At 38.6% G+C, this 26,675-nt stretch overlaps 1 protein-coding gene across 1 annotated transcript in view; it reads right to left on the bottom strand.

Moving 5' to 3' along the window:
• RUNDC3B (RUN domain containing 3B) overlaps window positions 1-26,675 on the bottom strand; it is a 162,574-nt gene that overhangs the window by 15,828 nt on the left and 120,071 nt on the right. The window contains exons 9-10 of the mRNA XM_065399227.1: window positions 10,056-10,202; window positions 191-312 (exon numbers count right to left, since the gene is read on the bottom strand). Of these exons, the coding sequence (XP_065255299.1) occupies window positions 191-312; window positions 10,056-10,202 (269 nt within the window). The remainder of the gene's footprint in view (window positions 1-190; window positions 313-10,055; window positions 10,203-26,675) is intronic.

The raw sequence follows: 26,675 nt of genomic DNA on the forward strand, positions 1-26,675 counted from the left end.
AAATCAGTCGAGTCACACACTAACTTTGAAAAGGTACATTTTATTTCCTTGCACCTATCAGGTTGAAAGTTTACTCTCCAGAAGAAAAGCAAGATGCCTTGATTGCTGAAATTGAAGAATACTTGAAAGTATTTATTAAAAAGTATTAACAAGGACCTGAACAAAGTGGAACTTTCAGGCAGTATTTTACCTTCACTTAGTAAATTTAATCCATCTTCCTTTCCATCTCCATCTTGTGAATTACCTGGATCCAGAGATGTCTGAGAAAGACTAACTTCTGCTGAGAGTTGGTCCAGACTTTGAAAACTTTTCCTGTAAAACATATATCATTTTTCCTAACTTTCAAAGAAAAGTTAAATGACATTCTATTGAAATTTTAGTGTGTTTAATCACTGTCTTTTTAAAAAAAAAAGAGTGACCAGCTAATCTTGCCTTCCTTCAATATTGTCTCTATTTCAGTTTTTCTACCATGAACTACTGAAAAGATGAATTTGGTGAATCCACTAGAAAGAAAAATAAAGAAGAAATACTATAGTAAATGGAAAAAGTTAGAATTTTCACTACAAAAGATTGAAGCTTAGAAGAATGAAAATTCATTACGAACAACTAACTCTGTTAGGGTTATCAAATATGACACAATGTACTTTCTTTTCCCCCTTGATTAAATGAACAATATTAGCAAAGGCATCTGAAGATGAACTGTATTATATGAAAGTATATTATAAGTAGCTCTTTAGTACATAGGAAAAGCCAAATGCAAAATTAATCCAATGTGACCATACCCTTACAGTTTATGTACACAAACTTTGTGTTCTTCAGTGCATCCATTTAATTTCTCACAGGAAAGTTAACCCTGGTTAGGACATTTCTAGAGCTAAACACCACCTGTTTAGAGCTACAAAAATTTCCATTTTCTTACTCTGAATAAGGTTCATAATAGTACAAATGACCAAAATGTGTGAGAAATTTAAACTCCCTATTTCACTGCCAATGTGAAGCTAATAAAATTTGCAAATGTGTTTCCTTCTGAGAGGAATGGATGCATTCACCTGCCAAGAAGAAAAGAAAAAAAAAAGGGAACAAACATTCCAACTATAAGTTACTAAACCCGCTGGAACTATACAGCTAAACACTAATAAAAGACGCAAATAAGTATGCAGCAAACAGACATGCGCCAGACTCTATCTCAGTCCAAAGGTGGTTGAGAAGGAACTGAGGGTGGTTCACCTGCACAGATCTATGTAGCCTCAGTATGGGACACGAGGATGTGTAGGACATGCATGCAGGCCGAATGGGCACTGCTACCAAAAATCTCCAATCAAAGGCACAAGAGTGCATGTGCGCTGAATGTGGAGCACCCACAAGGATGCTACTCGAAGAAGTATTAGTATAAGCTAAATTATTACTTAATTGGCATCACAGACTGGATGGGATAAATCTCATGACTGGAATACTGGTATAGAGGGGTACAGCTTGTTCAGTAAAGACAGGCAAGGAAAAAAGGGAGGAGATGTTGCACTGTACATCAGGAATGTAGTCAGTTGGTTTGAGGCCCAGTACGAGTTGAGAGGCCAACCAGCTGAAAGTCTGTGGATAAAGATAAAAGGAGGGGAAGGGGTGACGTAATGGTATCAGTCTAATATATCAGACCACCAAAGCAGGAAGAGAAGGTGGATGAAACATTTCTAAAATAGATAACAGAAATATCCAACAGATATTTGGGTACTTAAAGTCCCCCATTATTACCAGGATTTTGTATTTTGGATAAGTAATATAGCAAAAAACAAAATGTCCATTAAGTTCCAAAATGTGTTGGGGACAATTTCTTGTTTTAGAGGGAGGAAATAACTGGGGCAGCCATCTTAGACTTAATTCTGACTAACAGGGAGGAATAGGTTGTGAATCTGAAGGTGGGAGGCAATTTGCTGAAAGTGATCATGAAGTGATAGATTTAATAATTCTAAGGAAAGGAAGGAGAGCAGCAGAATAAGCACAATGGGCTTCAAAAAAGCAGACTTTAACAAACTCAGAGAACTGGTAGGTAGGGACCCATGAGAAGAAAGCCTAAGGGAAAAAGGAGCTCAAGGCAGCTGGCAGTTTCTCAGAGAGACAATATTAAAGACACAGCAGAAAACTAATCCAATATGAAGGAAAGAATAGTAATAGGCCAATATGGCTGCATCAAGAGCTCTTTAATAACCTGAAAATCAAAAAGGAATGCTACAAAAAGTGAAAATACAGACAAATTGCTAAAGATGAGTATAAAAGAATAGTGGAAGCATGTAAGGATAACATAAGAAAGGCTAAGACATAAAACTAATTACACTTAACAAGGGACATAAGGTAGTAAGAAGAGGTTCTACAACTACATTAGGAGCAAGAGAAGGACAAAGGAAAATGGAGGTCCACTACTTAGCGGGGAAGAAGTGCTAATAAGGAACACCACGAAAAAGGCTGAGGTGTATAATACCTATTTTGCTTCATTTTTCACTAAAAAGGTTAACTATGACCAGAGACTTAGCACAATTAATATTAACAATAAGGGGGAAGGAACACAAGCCAAAATAGCAAAAGAGCAGGTTAAAAAATATATAGCTAAATTAGATGTATTCAAGCCAGCAGGGCCTGATGAAATTCCCCCTAGAATACATAAGGAATTAGCTGAAGCAATCTTGGAATCACTAGTGATTATCTTCGAGATCTCAAGGATGACGGGTTAGTCCCAGAGAAGGACAAACATAGAACCTATGTAGAACCAGAGTAGGCCTATTACTCAATGAGGGGGGAAAAGACAATAACAGAACATGTGGAAATGGCAGAGGTGCTTAATGACTTCTTTGTTTCGGTTTTCACCAAGAAGGTTGGTGGTGATTGGACATCTAACATAGTGAATGCCAGTGAAAAATGAGGTAGGATCAGAGTCTAAAATAGGGAAAAAACAAGTCAAAAATTACTTAGACAAGTTAGATGTCTTCAAATCACCAGGGGCCTGATAAAATGCATCCTAGAATACTGAAGGAGCTGACTGAGGAGATATCTGAGCCATTAGCAATTATCTTTGAAAAGCAATGGAAGACGGGAGACATTGCAGAAGACTGGAAAAGGGCAAATATAGTGCCTATCTATAAAAAGGGAAATAAGGACAACCCTGGGAATAACAGACCAGTCAGCTTAACTTCTGTACCCGGAAAGATAATGGAGCAAATAATTAAGCAATCCATTTGCAAACACCTAGAAGATAATAAGCTGATAAATAACAGTCAGTGTGGATTTGTCAAGAACAACCTGATAGCTTTCTTTGACAGGGAAACAAGCCTTGTGGATCAGGAGAAGCGTTAGATGTGGTATATCTTGACTTAGTAAGGCTTTTGATACTGTCTCACATGACGGTCTCAAACAAAACTAGGGAAATACAACCTGGATGGAGCGAATATAAGGTGGGTGCATAATTGGTTGGAAAATTGTTCCCAGAGAGTAGTTATCTGTGGTTCACAGTCATGCTGGAAGGGCATAATGAGTGGGGTTCTGCAGGGTTCGGTTTTGGGTCCGGTTCTGTTCAATATCTTCATCAATGATTTAGATAATGGAATAGAGAGTACACTTATAAAGTTTGCAGACGATACCAAGCTGGGAGGGGTTGCAAGTGCTTTGGAGGATAGGATTAAAATTCAAAATGATCTGGACAAACTGGAGAAATGGTCTGAAGTAAATAGGATGAAATTCAGTAAGGACAAATGCAAAGTACTCCACTTAGGAAGGAACAATCAGTTGCACACATACAAAATGGGAAATGACTGCCTAGGAAGGAGTACTGCGGAAAGGGATCTGGGGGTCATAGTGGATCACAAGCTAAATATGAGTCAACAGTGTAACACTGTTGCAAAAAAAGCAAACCTCATGCTGGGATGTGTTAGCAGGAGTACTGTAAGCAAGACACGGGAAGTAATTCTTCCGCTCTGCTCCGCACTGATGAGGCCTCAACTGGAGTATTGAGGTCCAGTTCAGAGAAGAACAACAAAAATGATTAAAGGTCTAGAAAACATGACCTATGAGGGAAGATTGAAAAAATTGGGTTTGTTTAGTCTGGAGAAGAGAAGACAGAGGACATGATTATAGTGTTCAAGTATATAAAAGGTTGTTACAAGAGGAGGGAGAAAAATTGTTCTTAACCTCTGAGGATAGGACAAGAGGCAATGGGCTTAAATTGCAGCAAGGGCGGTTTAGGATGGACACTAGGAAAAACTTCCTGTCAGAGTGGTTAAGCACTGGAATAAATTGCCTAGGGAGGTTGTGGAATCTCCATCATTGGGGATTTTTAAGAGCAGGTTGGACCAACACCTGTCAGGGATGGTCTACATAACACTTAGTCCTTGAGTGCAGGGGACTGGACTAGATGACCTCTCGAGGACACCAGTTCTATGATTCTATTCTATTCTATTAAAAGAGGGAACAAAGAGGATCCAGGGAATGATAGACTAGTCATACCTTCAATACCTGGAAAAATACTGGAACAAATTAAACAATCAATCAATCTGTAAGCACCTAGAGGATAATAGGATGATAAATAATAGCCTCAGCTGGTGTACCGTGGACAAGTTTGGGTGTCATACTTTAAGAAAGATGTGGATAAATTGGACAGAGTCCCAAGAAGAACAAATACGATAACGATAAAAGGTTTAGAAAATCTGACCTATGTGGAAACGTTAAAGAAAATGGGCATCTTTAGCCTTGGGGGAAAAAAACCTGTGGCAGACTAGATAACAGTCTTCCAATAAGTTAGGGGCTTTTACAAAGAGGACAGCAACCAACTGTTCTCCATGTTCACTGAAGGTATGACAAGAAGTAATGGGCTTAATCTACAGCAAGGGAGATTTAGGTTAGATATCAGGAAAAATTTGCTAACTACAAAGTTATCAAGGCAGGTTATGCAATCACTATCATTGGAGGTCTTTAAGAATTGGTTAGACAAATACCTATCAGGTATACTCTAGGTATACCTGGTCATGCCTCAGTGAGGCCAAGTCCATTCCAGCCCTACACTTCTATGATTCTGTAACAGGTTTAGCAAAATACTCAAAGATAGGTTCAGCCATGGATATAATTACATATATAATCATACCTATTTTAAAGGTAAGTATACTGCTCTGGAGCCTATGGATATCACTCTCTAAGATCTTTCCCCCTAAAATTCCTCCCTTAGCAGTGACAGCATCCCAGACTAAGCCTGGCACATTTCTTACAGCAATGTGAAATGGAGGGTGCTGGCTGGGGAGTGAGTGGGTGGGGAGAAGGATCCCAATTCTGCTCGAATTTTGACCCTCCTGAACATCCATCCAGACTCAAGAAGCAGCTATGGGTTCTGGCTGCTGGTGCTAAGCAGGTAGGAGTGTTACAATATCAATACTCCCTCATGAATCCAGGAGAGCACTGGGAGCACACCCACTTTTGAGTTCCTAACTCCAAGCAAATTGCTTCATTTGACCTCGGACTCTTCACGTCAGTGGATTGGCAAGGTTCAACAAAGTAGTATGATTTTGTTCTGTCTGAGGCATTCTCTCCCAGTACCTTTTCCAACCAATCCCCCTATTTTTTTTTTTTTAATTCTTCCCTTCCCCATTGATGATTTTACTTAATTTCCCCCATCTAATTTCCTAGATTCTGGGTTTATAGTAAATCTGAAAATATTCATCCATTTGCCTTAAACGTACACTTACAAGACACACCACATCTAAACAATGTAATGAAGATTTCAGTTTAATGATGAATCTTTTCAATTCCCCAAATGTGAAGAAATCTGATCTCCTAAAATCCTATCCAAGAATAATTTTTATATCGCTGGTTATGATTCACCAAATTACTCAGAATGTGTTAGTATGAATCTGTCAGTTGTTTTTTCAATAGTATTAGTCCAGGGTTTTATTTTTAGTTTTTATTTTTGTTAAATGAGTTTTAATAGGTGTTGTGTTGATTTATATTACTGATATGGCTACTGGGCAATAGCATTCAGACTATAATCTAGCATGGACAAGGCTCTAGGTGACAAAATTTAGGAAGAGCTGTTCTTCTAATAAACCCTTATCTGCAAGTGATCCAATTATGACAGAATAAAGTTATTTAAACAATTAGCATAACTTTCTTGTACATCTATTATAGCCTTGTTCTTAAGTTTAGACACTGGCTCCGCCCCCGCCTCCCCACACCTTTTTTTTTTATGTTGTTATGAATAGTGAAGAAACCATGCCCTCCCTTGTTATGAGATTATTTCTTCTTAATAAAGCTAAAGGGAATCCAGCTATACCCCCAACTGGGTGTTTTGGGGAAATGGGGGGAAGTGAGTGATGAGGTCATCCCCTTGTAAGCCTCTTTGACTTAGGTTCTATTTCCATTTGGATAGGAGTTATGTATTTTAAGTGATTTTTGGTCAGTTTGATCACTTCATTTCTTTTTCTCAGTTTTTCTACCTGTTTCTCACATTATACCTGTCTTTTACATTTCCTGGTCTGCCTTACCCTCTTCCTACAGGAAACCCACCATAATGACCTGGAGGCAGAGAAATTTAGAAGGTAATGGATAGGGAAAGAGGTGTTTAACCATTTCTCCTCCTCAGCCAAAATTGGAGCAATATTGTTTCACAAAAGACTCAATTGACACATTCTAGATTTAAATAAAATTGAGGAAGGTAGATTTTTGCTAGTGAAGGCTAATATCTTTGACTCTCTATATATACTCAAATATATATAGACCCAATAAAGTTTTTAATTTCCCCCCCAAATTAATTAATATCCCATTAGGCTCAGTCATCATAGCAGGAGATTTTAATAATGTGTTGGCCCTTTTTTTTTAAAGACAAGTCAGGTTGGCCCCAGCATACACAATCGCATTCTGGAAACATTATAAGAGACTACGTGGACAAATTGGGATTAAAAGATGCATGGTGGTTGCAGAACCCTCCACTGAAGGGTTTTACTTTTTATTCCGCCCCACATTAGATGGCCACAGACAAACCTCAGGTATCTTGGCATCTGTTCCCTAAAGAAATTAAAAACATAGTCAAGGTTAACCTAGCCCCATTAATCATGCAATTAGCAAATGATTTAAATAGATGGCAGGCACTACCAATCTCCCTTTGGGGAACAAATAAAAAAAAAAATCAATGCTCTTTCCAGGGTCCTTTTCATTCTGAATTCCCTCCCTCCATATCTCTCCCTTTTATTTTACCACCAAAATCAACAACATGTTCAGGTCCTTTTTGTGGGTTGCTGGTAACAAATCCAAAATCTCCTTAAAAAGATTACCGCTCCCTATCAAAACAGGTGGGTTTAGATTTCCCAACTTTAAAGTTCACCATCAGGCAATAATTCTTAGCCAAGCAGCACAGTGGCTCATTCCCTTGTGCTGTAGGGCCCTGGACTGGCTTCAGCTGGGAGCAGAATTGGTTGCTTTTCCATGCACTGCACTTGGATTACTAGTGATTCCCTAAAGAACAATTACTGACTATTGTGGCAGCCAGAAATACTTGGTGTACTATGTTTACTAAATTTAAAAAATCATCCTCTTCTACATACCAAGGTCTCTATCTGGGACAACTCAAAATTTTGTATAGCAGGCAACCCATCATTTGGCCAGACTGGATTAGGAAAGGGATTTTGACCATCAGTCAACTGATAGAAAATGATGCTTTCCTCCCTTTTACAATATTAAAAGAAATATTCAATCTAGAGACTAAGAAGGAATAGCAACATATCCATCTTAAACATGCTATATCCTATCTGTTTGACCCTAATGCTTTAACTACCCTGACCCACCTGAACTGCTTTCATTTCTCCAAATATTACCCAGATTCCAAGACCAAAGGCAACACTATATGCACAACTGGTCAGCAAATTTGAACTAAACATGGAGTTTCTAAGAAAGAAATGGGAGGAAGAACTAGGCCAATTATCATCTGCTAACAAATAGAAACAAATTTTAGCTAGTGTTCTGAACTGCTCCTTGAACCTCCATTTATGATTAATACATCAGAAAATCATATGTCGGTGCTGTGAGTCAGCAGGTGCTAACTTCATCCATATGCTGTGGGAATGCTCCTATATCTGTAGGTTTGGGGCAGATCTGAATTGCAGAGTTAATTTTTTACTATCAAACAAAATCGTGTTAAAGCCAAACATGTAATTTTAAACCAATGAATGTTAACTGAAGCTGAATAAATCTGAAAAAAAAAAAAAAAAAACCAATCTTTGGCTAAATAGAGCACTAATCATAGAATCATAGGACTGGAAGGGATCTCGAGAGTCCAGTCCCGTGCACTCAAGGCAGGACTAATTAAATGTTGAAAGTGTAGCAAATGATTAAAATATATTACAAGAAGTTTATGTATATTTCATTATGTTTATATTATATTTAATAAAAAGCGAATAGGAAAAACATTGCAGTGTGAAGCAGATTTATAATCCACCCACAGGATGTTGTTAAAGTCTTTAAACCAATTTTCTTGGAAAGAATTTGTAAAAGGGAGAAAGAGCTAGAGCAACTGTACTTATGGAGACAATGAGGTGTAGCAACATAATATAAAAAAAAAGGGAAATGAGAAAAGCAGCACAGCAAGAAGATTTTTGTTTCCTACTCATTTTCTAAAATGACTTTTCAAATTCAATACAACATAAAAACTAAAAAAAAATCTCATGTGACATGGCATTCATAGCCATCATGAGATTCTATTACCATTAAACTTTATTAGAATTTGTCTTGGCAGCACAGCTTTTCATATTTACCAGTTTTGTTATGCATGATGGTATCATAAATTCTAATTGGATTTCTATTTAAAATTTAAGAGCAATCATGTTACCTTCGTGGTTGAAATTTCTAGTTGATTGAATGACCCCTAATCTATAGCAATGGAAGATCAAACAGCAACATGAAGATGCAATTAATAAAAACCTCAGATCAATAGAACAAATTGATAATTTTGAATACCAATTTCTTCACTATCCTTGAAAGCTTAGAATTGAGAACTTAATTCTCCCATTGCAAAATGATTCATTTACTGTAGGGCTGCTGGCACTATTTTCATTTTAGAAAATATACTGAAGTATTTGTTTTAAATGAAATAGTTGTATGCACTTTGCACCTGATATATAAAGTACTGTAATACAGATCAAATTTTGAAGTATTCATTTAAGAATTTGCTCCCTAAAATTTCGGATAACCTGCAATGAAGTGGCTCATTCTAGAATAGGAAATAATACAGCAATGTCATACAATTTGTGGCCACAATTCAGCATATCACTTAAGCATATGCTTAACTTTCAGTGGGCACGTGTCCCATTCAGTATCACTCACTTCAGTGGAACAGACACATACTTAAAATTAAGCATGTGATCAAGTGCTTTGCTGACTTGAGACAATATGTCCTGTAAATTATCATAGATAAAGATAATTGTAATGATGTATTAAAGATTTCTGCTGTGTGTACGCGGATAATGGAGTTTATGCTGATGTTTTTGCATCTTGATTTGATTGCAATAATTTGCTCTTTCTGGAATATGCCACATTAAAAAAATATTTGAATGCTCATACTTCATTATTCTTGTTTTATTGTGCCATATCAGTCACCCAAAGTTAAGCAAACTGAATTAAGTGATTATTTAAAAACTATATCAAACATCAATTTGCAGTATTATATCCTAGTTCATAACCAAATAGATTTTCATTAATAACACCAACTTGCTGTATGTCAGTTCTGACATGAAATTCTAAAATTGCTCTGTGAATATCCTTTTCATGTTTTTATTCAATGTGCAGATCCTCATCTGGTACCACAACTGTACATGTGGTACAATCGTACATAGTGTCTGAGTTCCAAACTGCTAAATATTTAAACTGCATCCTAACCCCTACACTTTTCTACATCATGCACAGGTAGCCAGGCCCTAAGGACACGGTTAGTATTAGGGGGTACATTAGCAGACGATATGTCAAGGAAACAGAGGAGATATTAGTATGATTCTGAGTACTGTCCCCCCGCAATAAGAGTGAACAAAAAATATTCAACTTACTCATCCCATTGTTGACTGTGCTTTCTATAGAGTAGAGTATCCAAGGCAACAGCATTGACATCCAGAGCTCCCAGGGAAGGCCATTGATTGGTGAGGTGGATAGTTAACTCTTGTCTTGATCTCAGATCATTATTCTTTAGCACAGTTCTGTTAACATAAAGACAGTGAATCTTATTCCATTAAATGTAATGTTTCAAGTCACAGTAAGGAAGCATATAACAAAGAATCCTATCCAGGATGACGTTTCCTCTTAAATAACATCTGCTTGAACACTATTCTGATACAACTAATAAAAGGTAATTTTCATAAGTTCTCTTTTCCTAAGATAAATCAGTGTGTAGGAACAGAAAAACAAAAAGCTGAAATTACACTTTACCGTCTGAAAAAACAATTGCATCTTAAAGATACATTTTTGACTGCATTACTGAACATCAGAAGACCTATTATTCTGCAGACTAGATAGAGGATCAGTTGCATAAATAATATCTGCATTTAAAAATATGATTTCTTAAAGGTTTTTTGCACAAAATAAAGAATCTAATCAGAAAACTTTTTTTCTGGAACAGAACTGTTTAGGCAAATTTAGTTATAGGATGACAGTGTGCATACCATAGGTCAGTCCAGAAGTACTAACAAAGACTAGTTGAAAATACCTTATATAATTACTAGTAATAATTTGCACATCTAAGCCACTCGTATAGAAAGTGCCACTGAGCATTTTACAAGCCTGAATTAGTTTAGCCTCACTTCACTCCTGTGGAGTAGACAACAGTTCTCATTTTACAGATGAGGAAATGGAGACACCAAGGTATTAAATCACATAGGAAGTCTTTAACAGAGGCAGGAGCAAGACCCAGGTCTTTAGATTACCAGGCTTTGTCTTAAGTACAAGACCACCTTTTTTCCCCAAACAGTATAATGGAAACAGCAACCAAGTCTTACAGGAGAGCAAAGCAGAAGGTTAATAAAAAGATAGCGTCATCTGTTAATTTATCCAGGAAACCTTAAATGCGGCTTGACACCATATTTCTCATATCTGTTGTGAGAAGTCAGTGTTGCACACAGTCAGACGTTCAATAATTGGAACACAAGATCCTCCTGACAGCCAGTGCTTTGTCTGAAATACTGAACTGCATTACCAATAGTTTGATGATATTCTCTCATGAGTTAAACTACATTTGTATTTATGTGCATTAGCAAGTAATGTATTGGGTGGATTTTTCTTTACATAGGTGTTTTGTTTTTGCAATGCAGTTTTATCTTCCGGACAATCAAAACATTTAGACCAGAATCCTGTAGAGGCTCCCCAATACCATATAAGGAATCAGAGGCCTCCAAAAGGGTAAAGTAGAAGGGCAGGTTACTGTCATCTCCAGATTTTTTTTTCTCTTTTGGTGTGGTCTTCCCCCATCATTATGAGGCAGGAAAGTTATGCATAAAATGTTGCCATTTTTGTAACAGAAAAAATGATCAAGTTCCACAGTGGGGAAAATTTTGAGGAGCCTTTTTCCCATCATGAAGAATTCACAAGGCAAAAATGGGGAATTTCACATAGCTGGACGACACAGCCACAATTTGGTTACTTTCCAATACTATGAATTCTTCTATTGCATCATCTCCTTCATATATCCCCTTCCTTTCTGGAGTTTGTAGTGAACACCACCCAGATAACCCAAATCTGTTGAAATTTAAAATGTCATGTATATGAGCCCAGGCAATCTTGTATGTGGAGCGTTAAACTGCCCTATAACTATGTGCTACCACCATACAGCTCTCAGTGCCCGTGTTAGCTCACTGGAGAAATAGGTAGCTGGATAGCAAGAAGGGCAAAATGTCAATCTATGTGGAGATGACAAAAGTAGAATTCCAGTTACTAGTGTGTAACCTAGGTTTCTGCTACTCAAGGTGTTTTCCCCAAGTCTTCATCCTATCAGGATGCCCAAAACATTATTCCACAGAGAAAGAAATGAGTTTATAAGAATTTAGAAAAATAAATTTTGAAACCTTACCTAACCAAACTTGGTATCTCCCCAAAGGAAATCAAGAAAGTAAAAATCTACAGATACTGTTGACAGGATTCCACGTTGCCACTCCCCAATGCTCATGAATAGACATGTGCCTACAGTAGTATGTAGAGGTAGATTTTCCTCTCACTGAACATGCTTTCCCTTTTGAAACAAGAACCAAACAGTTGGCTTGTTTTCCTTTATATTTAGATTCACATTTTTAATTGTTGTTTTACTTACAAGTACTGTAACTGAAACAAGTTATTACTGATCAGTGTTGGAGAAAATACATAGTCGTATCCACATTGCTTAGATTCATGTTTTCAGATATTAGCCATAAATAGCAATTGTAAAATCAGCTGAAAATAAATTTCTCTTGAAGTATTCTTTGCAAATCTAATAGTAACATTAATATATTTTGAGCTATCATATAGTTAGTAGAGGAAGACATTTTCCCTTTGAATTTTGTTATTATGCAAGGAAATTATAACAGCGTTGCTAATTTATTAGTGCCTCTAAATCCAACCATAAAATTTCTTCCAAGATACTTCCATTTTTAAATTGTTTCTTTACTTCTTTGAAAATCAACCTTCAAGTCTTAGCAAACTAATATAACTAAAACAACTCTGAAGAGATCTCATTAAGCATCAAGTCTAGGTAAAGGCATGTAATAAAATTAGGAATTTGCCATTAAAAGGGAAAAGTAATAATTACACCTACTTTTATTTGTAGTATTGTAAAGTACATTGGATATTTCAGTTGTGTGTTTTAAAGCTTTACACAGTATAACCACATTCTCATTGTTCAATACATAAACTACACGTTTTTAGAGGGTAGTTGAATAAGTAGAAGTTTCCTGTTTTATTTTGTCCCAAATCCTACTGTCTTGAGTTTTAAGCTTGGTACAGGACACAAGTAGTAATGTATCACCATGTTTTATATAGCACAAACCCAGGTACCCTTCCAAGAATATCATGGCCTAGATGACAAGTATACAGCTTTATCTGCAAACAAAATGTAGTAACATTATGTTGGCATTTAGCCAAATATGTTGACAAAACTATAATAGATTACAGAAGCTTTAATTCAAGACCTTCAAAAGAAGAAATCAGAAGTAAAACCAATCATAGCAGTAGGGTTACATGCTCCTCCCATCAGAAAGTTTGCATTCATAATTGTAATTGCAAAGTATAGTATAAAACAACAAGACAGACAAAATAATAGAACTTTTCTACTGTTTTTGAAAACCATCAGATCTTTATTTACAGCTTGTTTACAAAGGACACATGTAGTTTCTCATGTGTTATATAACACAAGAAAAATTACTTCAGACATCACAAGGTAGGGATTATTTTTATGATTTTTCTTTCAAACTACATCAGAATCACTTAACTGAATAAAGGGCTTGAACTGGGTCACAGTGCATAATGCTACAGTGTACATGCATTTCTCCCTGGTCCTGAACATTGATGATGTGAGAGCACAATTCCCATCTAGTTGGATCAACTAGCAAAGTGCCCCAGATTAGCGTTCAGTTCATACCTTCACAAAGAAAAGTTCTGATCAAAGGGCCTTGTCTCCAGAAGCAGCATCATGTGGCAGTAGTGTTTTTTTGTTTTGTTTTGTTTTTTTATATAAAGAGGGATGAGAATGATAAAAATAAAAAACAAATATATTTTGGCGTTAGGTGGTAGATGACCCAACCTCGACGCCCACCTCAAAAGAAAGAGAAAACCCAAAACGTTAGCATACATTTTGCATGTCTGAAACATAGTCCATGCCACAGCATCTAGCTTCCTACTCCTTGCAAGGTATGAGCATGTACTCCGTGAATGACATCTCAACCACCACTCGAAAACCTTTGAACATGGGGTTCTGATATTCAGTAGTATGATTATTGCCTTTTCCCCATTCCCAGTGTTTCTCTCTGGCCTGAGCGCCATCCCTCATCCCAACAAATATGATGGTTCTATCAGATTATATAATATTTTTATAGTTTGTGCCATTTAAAATATAGAAAATGTTGTAGCACCACTGAATATTGAAGAGGAAGAGAGGTAAATTTCCTGTATCTCACAGAACTGATAATTCAGCGCTAATGGATGTTAAGTGCAGCATATGCACCAGGATATGGTCTAGACTCTAGGTCTTGACAAAGAAAAGGAACATAAGTAATCATGGGGATGGAATACATTTTGCAGAAGTTTATTTAAGATATCAAATGTCCAGATGTGCTAAAATCCCCTCACCACATTTCATGGCATTCACTTCCCATAGTGCATGTGTGAGAGAACAAACAAATGTGTGTGTAAAAGATACACAAGCAAAAATAGAATTTACATATTTTTCAGATAACCTTTCACACGTGATTTATTTGAGGATTAAAGTTTCATCTATCCATTATTGGTGCTAGATTTTTAAAAAAATATCTTTTGTCAAAACAACTCGTACATCCATCAAAAAAAATTTAAAATCTGCATTGATTCAAAATGCCATTGCATTTAGTAACTTTTTAGAGAGAACAGGGAGTGAGAAAGATCAGAGAAAATCATGCAATAATAAAGTACATGATTAAAAAAAAATATATGACTCAGGCCAGATGTATAAAAAACCCCTAAGCCAGCGGTTCTCAACGAGCAGCCCAATTAGCACACAGCTGGGTCTGGCTAAAGGCCGGCCAGCCCGCATGGCTGGATCTGGGTTCCCAGCTGCTTGGTGTGGCGGGGTGGGGCCTGGGATGCCCCGCACAGCGGGGTCCGGAACTCCCGGCCAGCCCTGCGGGTTCAGGGATCTAGGGCTCCCAGCCAGCTCCATGAGCTCCGGGTTCTGGGGCAGCTGTGCGTGGCTGCCTCTGCCCTGCCACCCAGCCCCTGCGGCCCACAATGATAAATAAGTTGAGAACCACTGCCCTAACCTTACAGTACATCTCCGTTCCATATACCATTTTAAAGCACTCTCTCCCTGCTTTAAAATAACAATTATATTCTCTGTCTTATTAATGGATCACTACTTATTATAGTAGAAATACTAAGGATGCATTTTCTCATCAGTGCTAACATACTCCCAACTGTTGCTAAGCATCTGCTGCAACTGCAGAGACATCTGCTCTGTCAGTGAAATTGCCAGGTACTCAAGTATACTTATCACTATCCAAGGGAGTTTAAACTTGCTGCTGATACTAATGGCCATTGTTAAACAACTATTCATAGCAACTCTTCTACATAAGAACATAAGAAAGGCCGTACTGGGTCAGACCAAAGGTCCATCTAGCCCAGTATCTGTCTACCGACAGTGGCCAATGCCAGGTGCCCCAGAGGGAGTGAACCTAACAGGCAATGATCAAGTGATCTCTCTCCTGCCATCCATCTCCATCCTCTGACGAACAGAGGCTAGGGACACCATTCTTACCCATCCTGGCTAATAGCCATTTATGGACTTAGCCACCATGAATTTATCCAGTCCCCTTTTAAACATTGTTATAGTCCTAGCCTTCACAACCTCCTCAGGTAAGGAGTTCCACAAGTTGACTGTGCGCTGCGTGAAGAAGAACTTCCTTTTATTTGTTTTAAACCTGCTGCCTATTAATTTCATTTGGTGACCCCTAGTTCTTGTATTATGGGAATAAGTAAATAACTTTTCCTTATCCACTTTCTCAACATCACTCATGATTTTATATACCTCTATCATGTCCCCCCCTTAGTCTTCTCTTTTCCAAACTGAAGAGTCCTAGCCTCTTTAATCTTCCCTCATATGGGACCCTCTCTAAACCCTTAATCATTTTAGTTGCTCTTTTCTGAACCTTTTCTAGTGCTAGAATATCTTTTTTGAGGTGAGGAGACCACATCTGTACACAGTATTCGAGATGTGGGCGTACCATGGATTTATATAAGGGCAATAATATATTCTCAGTCTTATTCTCTATCCCCTTTTTAATGATTCCTAACATCCTGTTTGCTTTTTTGACCGCCTCTGCACACTGCGTGGACATCTTTAGAGAACTATCCACGATGACGCCAAGATCTTTTTCCTGACTCATTGTAGCTAAATTAGCCCCCATCATGTTGTATGTATAGTTGGGGTTATTTTTTCCAATGTGCATTACTTTACATTTATCCACATTAAATTTCATTTGCCATTTTGCTGCCCAATCACTTAGTTTTGTGAGATCTTTTTGAAGTTCTTCACAATCTGCTTTGGTCTTAACTATCTTGAGTAGTTTAGTATCATCTGCAAACTTTGCCACCTCACTGTTTACCCCTTTCTCCAGATCATTTATGAATAAATTGAATAGGATTGGTCCTAGGACTGACCCTTGGGGAACACCATTAGTTACCCCTCTCCATTCTGGTTATTTACCATTAATTCCTACCCTTTGTTCCCTGTCCTTTAACCAGTTCTCAATCCATGAAAGGACCTTCCCTTTTATCCCATGACAGCTTAATTTACGTAAGAGCCTTTGGTGAGGGACCTTGTCAAAGGCTTTCTGGAAATCTAAGTACACTATGTCCACCGGATCCCCCTTGTCCACATGTTTGTTGACCCCTTCAAAGAACTCTAATAGATTAATAAGACACGATTTCCCTTTACAGAAACCATGTTGACTATTGCTCAAGAGTTTATGTTTTTCTATGTGTCTGACAATTTTGTTCTTTACTATTGTTTCAACTAATTTGCCCGGTACCGACGTTAGACTTACCGGTCTGTAATTGCCGGGATCACCCCTAGAGCCCTTTTTAAATATTGGCGTTACATTAGCTAACTTCCAGTCATTGGGTACCGAAGCCGATTTAAAGGACAGGTTACAAACCTTAGTTAATAGTTCCGCAACTTCACATTTGAGTTCTTTCAGAACTCTTGGGTGAATGCCATCTGGTCCCGGTGACTTGTTAATGTTGAGTTTATCAATTAATTCCAAAACCTCCTCTAGTGATACTTCAATCTGTGACAGTTCCTCAGATTTGTCACCTACAAAAGCCAGCTCAGGTTTGGGAATCTCCCTAACATCCTCAGCCGTGAAGACTGAAGCAAAGAATCCATTTAGTTTCTCCGCAATGACTTTATCATCTTTAAGCGCTCCTTTTGTATTTTCATCGTCAAGGGGCCCCACTGGTTGTTTAGCAGGCTTCCTGCTTCTGATGTACTTAAAAAACATTTTGTTATTACCTTTGGAGTTTTTGGCTAGCCGTTCTTCAAACTCCTCTTTGGCTTTTCTTATTACACTCTTGCACTTAAGTTGGCAGTGTTTGTGCTCCTAGTGTTTGTGTTCATCCTACAGAGAGCATGAACAGGTGGGAGTTGTCTTACCAACTCTGAGAGGCCAATTAAGTAAGAGAATTGGCCTCTCAGAGTTGGTAAGACAACTCCCACCTGTTCATGCTCTCTGTATGTGTGTATATATATATATCTCCTCAATATATGTTTCACTCTATATGCATCCGAAGAAGTGGGTTGTAGCCCACGAAAGCTTATGCTCTAATAAATTTGTTAGTCTCTAAGGTGCCACAAGTACTCCTGTTCTTTTTGCGGATACAGACTAACACGGCTGCTACTCTGAAACCTGTCATTAGTGTATTTATTTTTTCAGATAGCTGAGGAAAATCTGTACACCAAAATGCAGGATATTAACAGCTTATGACTAGTGTGTGCTGAGAGAGAATACAAAAAATTCTTTTAAATGTTTCACTGAGGTATAAATTTCACAAAAACATAGGCTACTACTACTGTATAAGGCTTTTCCGATCCCTTTGAATTTTGTTATTGTGTTTGTCATTTAGACATGTTTCTCTTGGGAACAGCAGAATCTACTAGTATCAAGTGAAACAAAAAACTAGGTGAACTTTGTGGTTGTCAGAAATTACTTCTCTAACTTCCAAAGATACCAGTCACGATAGTGGGAACTTCTGCAGCATTACCCAATGTTAGAACGTGCCTTCCACATGAATAACCGTGTCCAAGTAGAAATCTGCAAAAGCCTGCACGCAAATTTTGTAGTGACACAAGAAAGCACTGACTGATCTCTAAGTGGTAGCCTTACATCTTGCAAACGAAGTTGCCTCTTCTACTCAGAAAACCAGGTAGCAATTACCCTGGTCAGCAAGCCTTGATGATCATGGGCTCTTTGCATGTAGCAAAGGCCTGGTCCACACTACCCCCCCACTTTGGACTAAGGTACGCAAATTCAGCTACGTTAATAACGTAGCTGAATTCGAAGTACCTTAGTCCGAACTTACTGCGGGTCCAGACGCTGCAGGCAGGCTCCCCCGTCGATGCCGCGTACTCCTCTCGCTGAGCTGGAGTACCGGCGTCGACGGCGAGCACTTCCGGGATCGATCCGGGATCGATTTATCGCGTCTAGACAAGACGCGATAAATCGATCCCAGAACACCGATTGCCTGCCGTCGGACCCGGAGGTAAGTGTAGACGTACCCTTAGTGAGGCTCTCTGATTCACTCACCTACTGGCTAGAGAAGCCTTAGGGTACGTCTACACTTACCTCCGGGTCCGACGGCAGGCAATCGGTGTTCTGGGATCGATCCCGGAAGTGCTCGCCGTCGACGCCAGTACTCCAGCTCAGCGAGAGGAGTACGCGGCATCGACGGGGGAGCCTGCCTGCAGCGTCTGGACCCGCGGTAAGTTCGGACTAAGGTACTTCGAATTCAGCTACGTTATTAACGTAGCTGAATTTGCGTACCTTAGTCTGAAGTGGGGGGATAGTGTGGACCAGGCCTTTGATTTCAAAGCTCTTTCAGAACTCTGATACAGGATGAATAGGAGATCTGAACTCTTCATTTCTAGCATCCTTTTCATAAATGTGTGTAATGCCTTCCTAATATTCAAGGTGTGTAACTTTTCCCCCTCTCATACCTAGAAGATGGACAAAAAAGGAAAGAACACATCAAGAGCCAGACAAAAGCAAATAAGCATCTTTAGGAGGAAAATAAGAGACATTGTTTTACTCACCACTTTGGTTTAAAACAACAAACAACAACAAAACAGTAAATCCCTGCAGAAAAATCCCACACTCTCACTAATTTATATAGTGAGATGCCATTTTACCTAAGAGAAATCAAACACCCTTCTCTCAGTAGTTCAAAAGGAGGACCTGCAAGGGTACTAAGGACCAATTTGCAGTCCCAAGCAGCCAAAAGGAGATTGGAGCGTCAGCATGGTTTTATCAACATTAAGGAACCTCACAAAAGAAGATGTCTGAACCTTTGTTAACCAGTCTGCAGATTTAGAGTAACTGCATAGATTAGGAAATGAATAGCTAATTGTTAAAAATATGTAACAGATGTTTATGAAAGCAATGTCGCTACATTAAGCCATTATTCTATGTACCTACACTTCTCGTGTAGAATAAGTTACTTTGCCTTTAACCTGGACTCACAATGCACCACAGGTATACGGATGGACTTTAAAAATCCCACCCCCTCATCATATGTTAGGAATTTTTTCAGTCTGACCTTTGATCATGATTTTTTCTCCTGTTTTTGTTTTGTTTTGTTTTTTTGTTTTGTTTTTTTAAATAAAGGCTCTTTGGAAATAACAGCTTAAATCATGTTCCACATTTTCTTTAAAAAATTAGCATCAATTTATATTTCTAGAACAAATATAATTACAAAGGATGAAAAATATGTTGTACATCTTAATTTACAAGACCAGCCATAATTTAAGCTAATATGAAAATGTGACAAAAATTTATTTTGAACCAATTTCCTTTCAGTCAAAGATTATGTTTTAGAAAGGTTCTGAAGTTTTCGCCCTTTAAAAGTACAAATTCTTCCTCCCTTCTCTCCCATTAATGGATTGAAATTTAATGGATTAAAATTTAATGTAATAGCACAATGTAACTATTCAAAATATGAATCAGACACATTGTCTGAAGATCACTGTGTAATGCATTCAAAGAGCCTCATATTAAGTCTCATGTATTAGATAAAGTTTCAACCAATGAGCACATGCAAAGTTAAAAGTGAAGCCTTTTAACATAAAAATTTGAGCAAAAACCTTAGAGAAGTTGACAGCATACTGTTAACATCATTACAGGAAGAAGCAGATCTCTGTGGAGTTCAAACAACTCTCCTTCCTCCCCTCCCCCACCAACCCACCAGTACCCCTCTAAATACACAGAAATTGGTTACAAAAATGTCTGTCATTTAAAATATACTGTTACTGAATCTGCAGCTAGGCAGACTATATCTGTAACCCTTCTGCCAGGCAAAGCCAGCAGCAACCAGGGTTGGGTGCAATATCTAGGGGTTCCTTTCTATCAATACAACACAGAACCGGCTCAACCCCTCAACCTGGGAAAATTACACACCACCCCTGGGCACCTCTGAGAGGCAATACTTCCCCACTCGCAAGCACAGAGTCTGAGTGTAGAAAAGAGACTTATTAAAAGGAGGGAAGTAACTTGGCGTTAATTTGGGATAACACTGCAAACAGGGTTCATAAACATAAGCCATGAGCAAAAGACCCACCCCCAAGTAAGTTGGGCAGTGTCCTTTTTCCCTCAGGTTCTTAAGTCCAGCAACCCAAAAGTCCCTTTAGCGTGCCTGTCCCTTCTCTGCACCCCACTCACAGTTGCAGTCCTTGGTCAGTGCAGACCCAGAGTTCACCCTGGGTGGCGGCAAGGAGGCACCTTACTCGCTCCACTGCTCGCTGCGCCTCTCTGCCAGCCACCCTGCTGGCCACTCGCTACATCTCTCTGCCAGCCGCTCGCTACACCTCTCTGCCTCACCAGCCACTTGTTTGTAAGCCGACTGTCAGTCACCTTCTGTTGCCACCTGCCTCTCTCTGCTGTGACCTCTGCATATCAGTCTCTTAATGATTTTCAGCTCTTTGTAGGCTGGGCAGAAACACTGCCCCATCTCAAGTGATTTCAGGTCTCAGTGATTTTCAGGTCTGGGCAGAAACAGTCCCACACAACTGATTTTTAGAACAAAGAGGCTCCTAATGAAGCCTATTTAGCTTTATTCTTTGAACAGTGGGGAGGAACAGGTCAAACCAGTCTGGGGACTCATAGGGAAAGTCCACACACCTCCCGTCCCCGCCCCTCTTGCTTTCACAGGGCTCCAGCATTCGAGCCTCTGGCTTAATGAGGCCCTTTCAGCTGAAGGTGACCCCCCTCATTTGGGACAGACTAAGCACAGTCCTGCTTTCCTGTATTCCTACAATAATTACAAGATTTTGGTAATAGCATTTCATTATCCCTGCATTCAGTACTAAAGTGATTTGTACCCAACACCAGCCAAAATTGATTTACTTTGACACCACTCTATGTGCTGAATATCTAAGCAGAGCAGGGGCAAACTGTATTTACATAAACACACCCAAAGTCTTGCCCTCTCCTAGCTAGCTGTCAGGGGAGAATTCATTCAGACCCTGCTTACATATCAATTAATAAAACAACACCCCACATTCAACTTAACAGGATGTAAAGTCAAAACACAAAGATAAGTTCTCTTCTTGATGGGGAATAATCATAGAAACATAGTACTGGAAGGGACCTCGAGAGGTCATCTAGTCCAGTGGTTCTCAACGCGGGGTACGCGTACTCCTGGGGGTATGCAGAGGCCTTCCAGGGAGTGCATCAAGTCATCCAGATATTTAACTAGTTTTACAACAGGCTACATAAAAAGCACTAGCAAGTCAGTACAAACTAAAATTTCATACAGACAATGACTTGTTTATACTGCTCTATATGCTATAGACCGAAAAGTAAGTACAATATTTATATTCCAATTGATTTATTTTATAATATGGTAAAAATGAGAAAGTAAGCAATTTTTCAGTAATATTATGCTGTGACTCTTTTGTATTTTTATATCTGATTTTGTAAGCAGGTAGTTTTTAAGTGAGGTGTAACTTGGGGGTATGCAAAACAAATCAGACTCCTGAAAGTGGTACAGTAATCTGGAAAGATTGAGAGCCACTGATCTAGTCCAGTCCACTGCACTCATTGCAGGACTAAGTATTATCTTGACCATCCCTGACAGGTGTTTATCTAACATGTTCTTTAAAATCTGCAATGATGGAGATTCCACAATCTCCCTAGACAATTTATTCCAGTGCTTAACGTCCCTGACAGTTAGGAAGTTTTTCCTAATGTCCAACCTAAACTGCCCTTGCTGCAATTTAAACCCATTGCTTCTTGTCCTATCCTCAGAGGTTAAGGAGAACAATTTTTCCCCCTCCTCCTTGTAACAACCTTTTATGTATTTGAAATCTTATGTCCCCTCTCAGTCTTCTCTTCTCCTGATGAAACACAACAACTTTGGGGGGGGGGGGGGGGGGAAATCTTCCCTCATAGGCCATGTTTTCTAGACCATTAATTTTTGCTGCTCTTCTCTGGACTTTCTCCAATTTGTCCACATCTTTCCTGAAATGTGGCACCAAGAACTGGACACAATATTCCAGGTGAAGCTTAATCATCGCGGAGTAGAACGGAAGAATTATTTCTCGTGTCTTGCTTACAACACTCCTCTTAATACATCCCAGAATGACTTGATTTTTTTGCAACAGTGTTACACTGTTCACTCATATTTAGCTTGTGATCCACTATGACGCCCAGATCCCTTTCCGCAGTACTCCTTCCTAGGCAGTCATTTCCCATTTTGTATGTGTGCAACTGATTGTTCCTTCTTAAGTGGAGTACTTTGCATTTGTCCTTATTGAATTTCATCCTATTTACTTCAGACCATTTCTCCAGTCTGTCCAGATCATTTTGAATTTTAATCCTATCCTCCAAAGCACTTGCAACCCCGCCCAGCTTGGTATCATCCGTAAACTTTATAAGTGTACTCTCTATGCCATTATCTAAATCATTGATGAAGATATTGAACAGAACCAGACCCACAATTGATCCCTGCGGGACCCCACTTGATATGCCCTTCCAGCTTGACTGTGAACCACTCTCTGGGAACAGTTTTCCAACCAGTTATCCACCCACTTTATAGTAGCTCCATCTAAGTTGTATTTCCCTAGTTTATGAGAAAGTCATACGACACAGTATCAAAAGCCTTACTAAAGTCAAGATATACTACATCTACCACTTCCCCCCCCCCACCTATAAGGCTTGTTACCCTGTCAAAGAAAGCTATTAGGTTGGTTTGACATGATTTGTTCTTGACAAATCCATGCTGACTGTTACTTATCACTAAGGCTAAGATTTTGTCATGGATATTTGTAGTAAAAGTCACAGACAGGTTATGGGCAATAAAAAAAAAAAAAATCCAAGGAAGCCCGTGACCTGTCCCTGACTTTTACTAAAAACATCCATGATAAAATGAGAAGGGACTGGACAGCTGCAGGGTGGCTGGGAGCTCCGGGGCCCTCACCACCCATGGGAGCTCAGAGTTCCATGGTTCCCCTGCCACCGCATTCAGGCATCTGCAGGGGTCCCCCTGACTCCCCTGCAGTGGCCAGGGGGCTGTGGGGATGCCCCTGACCCCCCGTGGTGGCTGGGGAACTGCAGGGGTCCTCCTACCCCACAGCATCCAGGGGACTGCCAGGGTCCCTTGCCCTGCCATGGTGGCCAGGGAGCTGCAAGGTACACCCCCTCAGGGTGGATAAAAATCAATTATTTAAAAAAAAAATCAAAAAATTGATTTTTTTTATTTAAATCAGATTTTTTTTTTGATAAAATGCTTTTTGAGGGAAAAACCTATCTAAAGATAGTTTTAATTAAGACACATTATAGCTCAAAGATATCTCATCATGGAATAGGAATTATAAATTTTAATTCTATAGTATGAGACAATATATTCATGTAATGTTTAAGAAAAGTTTTGTAAATAAGTTCCAACAATTCATGGATTAGGGACCCAATCTTATGGGGTTCCAGGGGCTTCTGTATAGATTATTTAGGTTAATCTTTCTATCTACCCAATGGGACCTAGTGCTCAGTCTAGAAGATATCAGAGATGCTTAGTTTTGCAGTTCTCAAACTGTGGATTTGTGTCTCCAGAGATAGCATGCTTGTTAACAGCAAAAAATTATTTTTAAATAAATAAATAATATATAGAGGTGAGAAATAACACATCTCAACCCTATTGTCCCTCTGCAAATTTGTGTACACAGAGTCAATCCCTTACCTCTCTCTAAAAGTGAAAAGTTTCAAAAAGTTAAATGAATAGAAGATTGTTGTGGGCAGAATAGATCTGGACCAAGAGAAGAAGTCTGGAGATAAATGTGAGAAGGGAGGGACAGGCAGTAGAAACAAAAGTGAAACGGTTTGAGCCTCATATTCCAGAAGTCTTGAGGTCTTCCTGAGTGTAGCCTTCATTGATTTGAGATCTACCATACCATTCTCTCACTACAAGGGAAAACCTATAATGGCAGCAGGCTGTAAAAGAGACCCAGTTTGGGAATATTTTAATGAAGTTCCTCTACCTGTGGGTAAGACAGGCATGCATGCAAAATGCAAACAGTGCAACAAAGAAAAGCAAGGCCTGGTTGCCTCAATGAAACAACATCATGAGAAGTGTTCCTTCTCAGGAGGAAGCTGTGTTGAAGATGATGAAAGGAATATATCTCTACATGCAGGATCTTCAGGTTGGTAAACTTTTTTTATTTCATACTTCTTTCTTAAGGACTGCCTGTCTTCCTTCTGGATTATTCTTGAATTCTCATGTTTGAGCAAAAAATATAGTTGTTACACTATGGTACTATCATCTTTAGATGCAGTTGTGATAAATAAATAGCTGAAATAGGCAGATCTTCCTTTTACAATTTCACCTTTAAAGTAGTAATGAGTGTCAGTGAATGCAATGAAGAATACTAAATGAGCAGTATGGTAATAATAATTAAATAACTGCACTGACTTATTTTGTTTAGGAGAATCCATCCTCAACATACAGGATTCTAAAGACTATCCACCTTCAAGATCACCATCATTTTCTATAGTTTCAGAGTTATCTGCCAATGATAGTGTTTCAGTCACATCATATACGTCACATAGCCACAGTAGATCACCTGTAACAAAAAGAAAAAAAAATCTCCATCATCCAGAAACAACCATAGATAAGTTTATGATAAGAACCAGCAGATTACAAAAAGAGGTAATTGATGAAAAAATTGCCTGGTTTGTTTATGCAACAAACTCTCCTTTCCGTATGATTGAGAACCCACACTTCATTAACATGGTTCAGTCATTAAGACCAGGATACAGTCCACCTAACAGAGCAGATGTCACAGGCAAATTGCAGGATAAAGTGTATGAAAGAGAAATTGAGCAATGAGCAAAAGGTCTAGAGGGTAAAATTGTTAACCTGAGACTTGATGGGTGGAGAAGCAATGTCCACAATGATTCTGTTGTATGTGCTTGTGTGACAACAGAAGAAGGGAATGTCTTCCTTGCAGAAACAATTGATACATCAGGAAATGCACACACAGCGGAATACTTACAAGAAGTAGCAGTAAAAGCTATAACAAACTGAAAAAAAAATTCAAATGTCTAGTACATAGCTTGGTCACAGACAATACTGCAAACGTATCCAAGATGAGAAGAAATTATGTAGAAGAGAGTGAAGAAAGTCCCAAGCTAATAACATATGGTTGCAGTACTCATTTCATGCACCTCCTAGCCAAAGACTTCAGTGTTCCAGAAATAAAGGCTAATGTTACTGAAACTGCAAAATACTTCCGTAACAACCACTTTGCAGCAGCTGCTCTGAAAAAAGTGGGAAGAACCAAGCTAGCTCTCCCACAAGATGTGCGATGGAACTCAGTAGTGGACTGTTTTGAGCACTATATCAAGAACTGGCCTAATCTGATGATAGTTTGTGAACAAAATCGTGAAAAAATAGATGACACTGTCACAGCCAAAGTTCTCAACATTGGGCTTAAGAGAAATGTTGAACACATGCTGAGTACCCTGAAGCCTATTTCTGTAGCCTTGAACAAAATGCAGGGAAATAGCTGTTTTATTGCTGATGCTGTTGAAATTTGGAAGGAACTGAGTGAGATCTTAAAGAGAAATATGCAATGAGAGCGCTAAATTACAAGCATTAAAAAAATGAATGGGACAAGCACTAGCTCCAGCTCATTTTCTTGCAAATATTCTCAATACTCGGTACCAGGGTCAAACCTTCACTGCTGAAGAAGAGGAGTTGGCTATGACATGGATATCCAGCAATCATCCCTCCATAATGCCAATTATAATAAACTTCAGAGCTAAGAGTGAACCATTCAAGAAATATAGGTTTGCTGCTGATGTTTTAAAGAAAGTCACACCAGTGAAATGGTGGAAGTCACTTAAGCACTTGGATTCAGAGACTGTTGAAGTGATAATCTCACTCTTAAACAGCAGTAGCTTCTTCTGCTGATGTAGAAAGAATATTTTCTTCCTTTGGACTAATTCATTCCAAATAGAGAAATAGTTTGGGACCCGAAAAAGCAGGAAAGCTGTTCATAATCTGGAAAAGAACAACAAAACAGGAAAATGAAGGTGAAGATGACTGAGTTAGCTGCAGAAGCCAATATTTTAAGTTTCTTATGTTGACCTGGCTGACATAGTCTATTTACTTTTTGTTTTTGTTTTTTAAATATTTCATTTAACTATTTTAGTTAAAAACAATTTTAACAAAAACAAACCTGATTTTAAAAAAATTGA

This window comes from Emys orbicularis, chromosome 2 (assembly GCF_028017835.1).
Source record: "Emys orbicularis isolate rEmyOrb1 chromosome 2, rEmyOrb1.hap1, whole genome shotgun sequence".
NCBI lineage: Eukaryota > Metazoa > Chordata > Testudines > Emydidae > Emys > Emys orbicularis.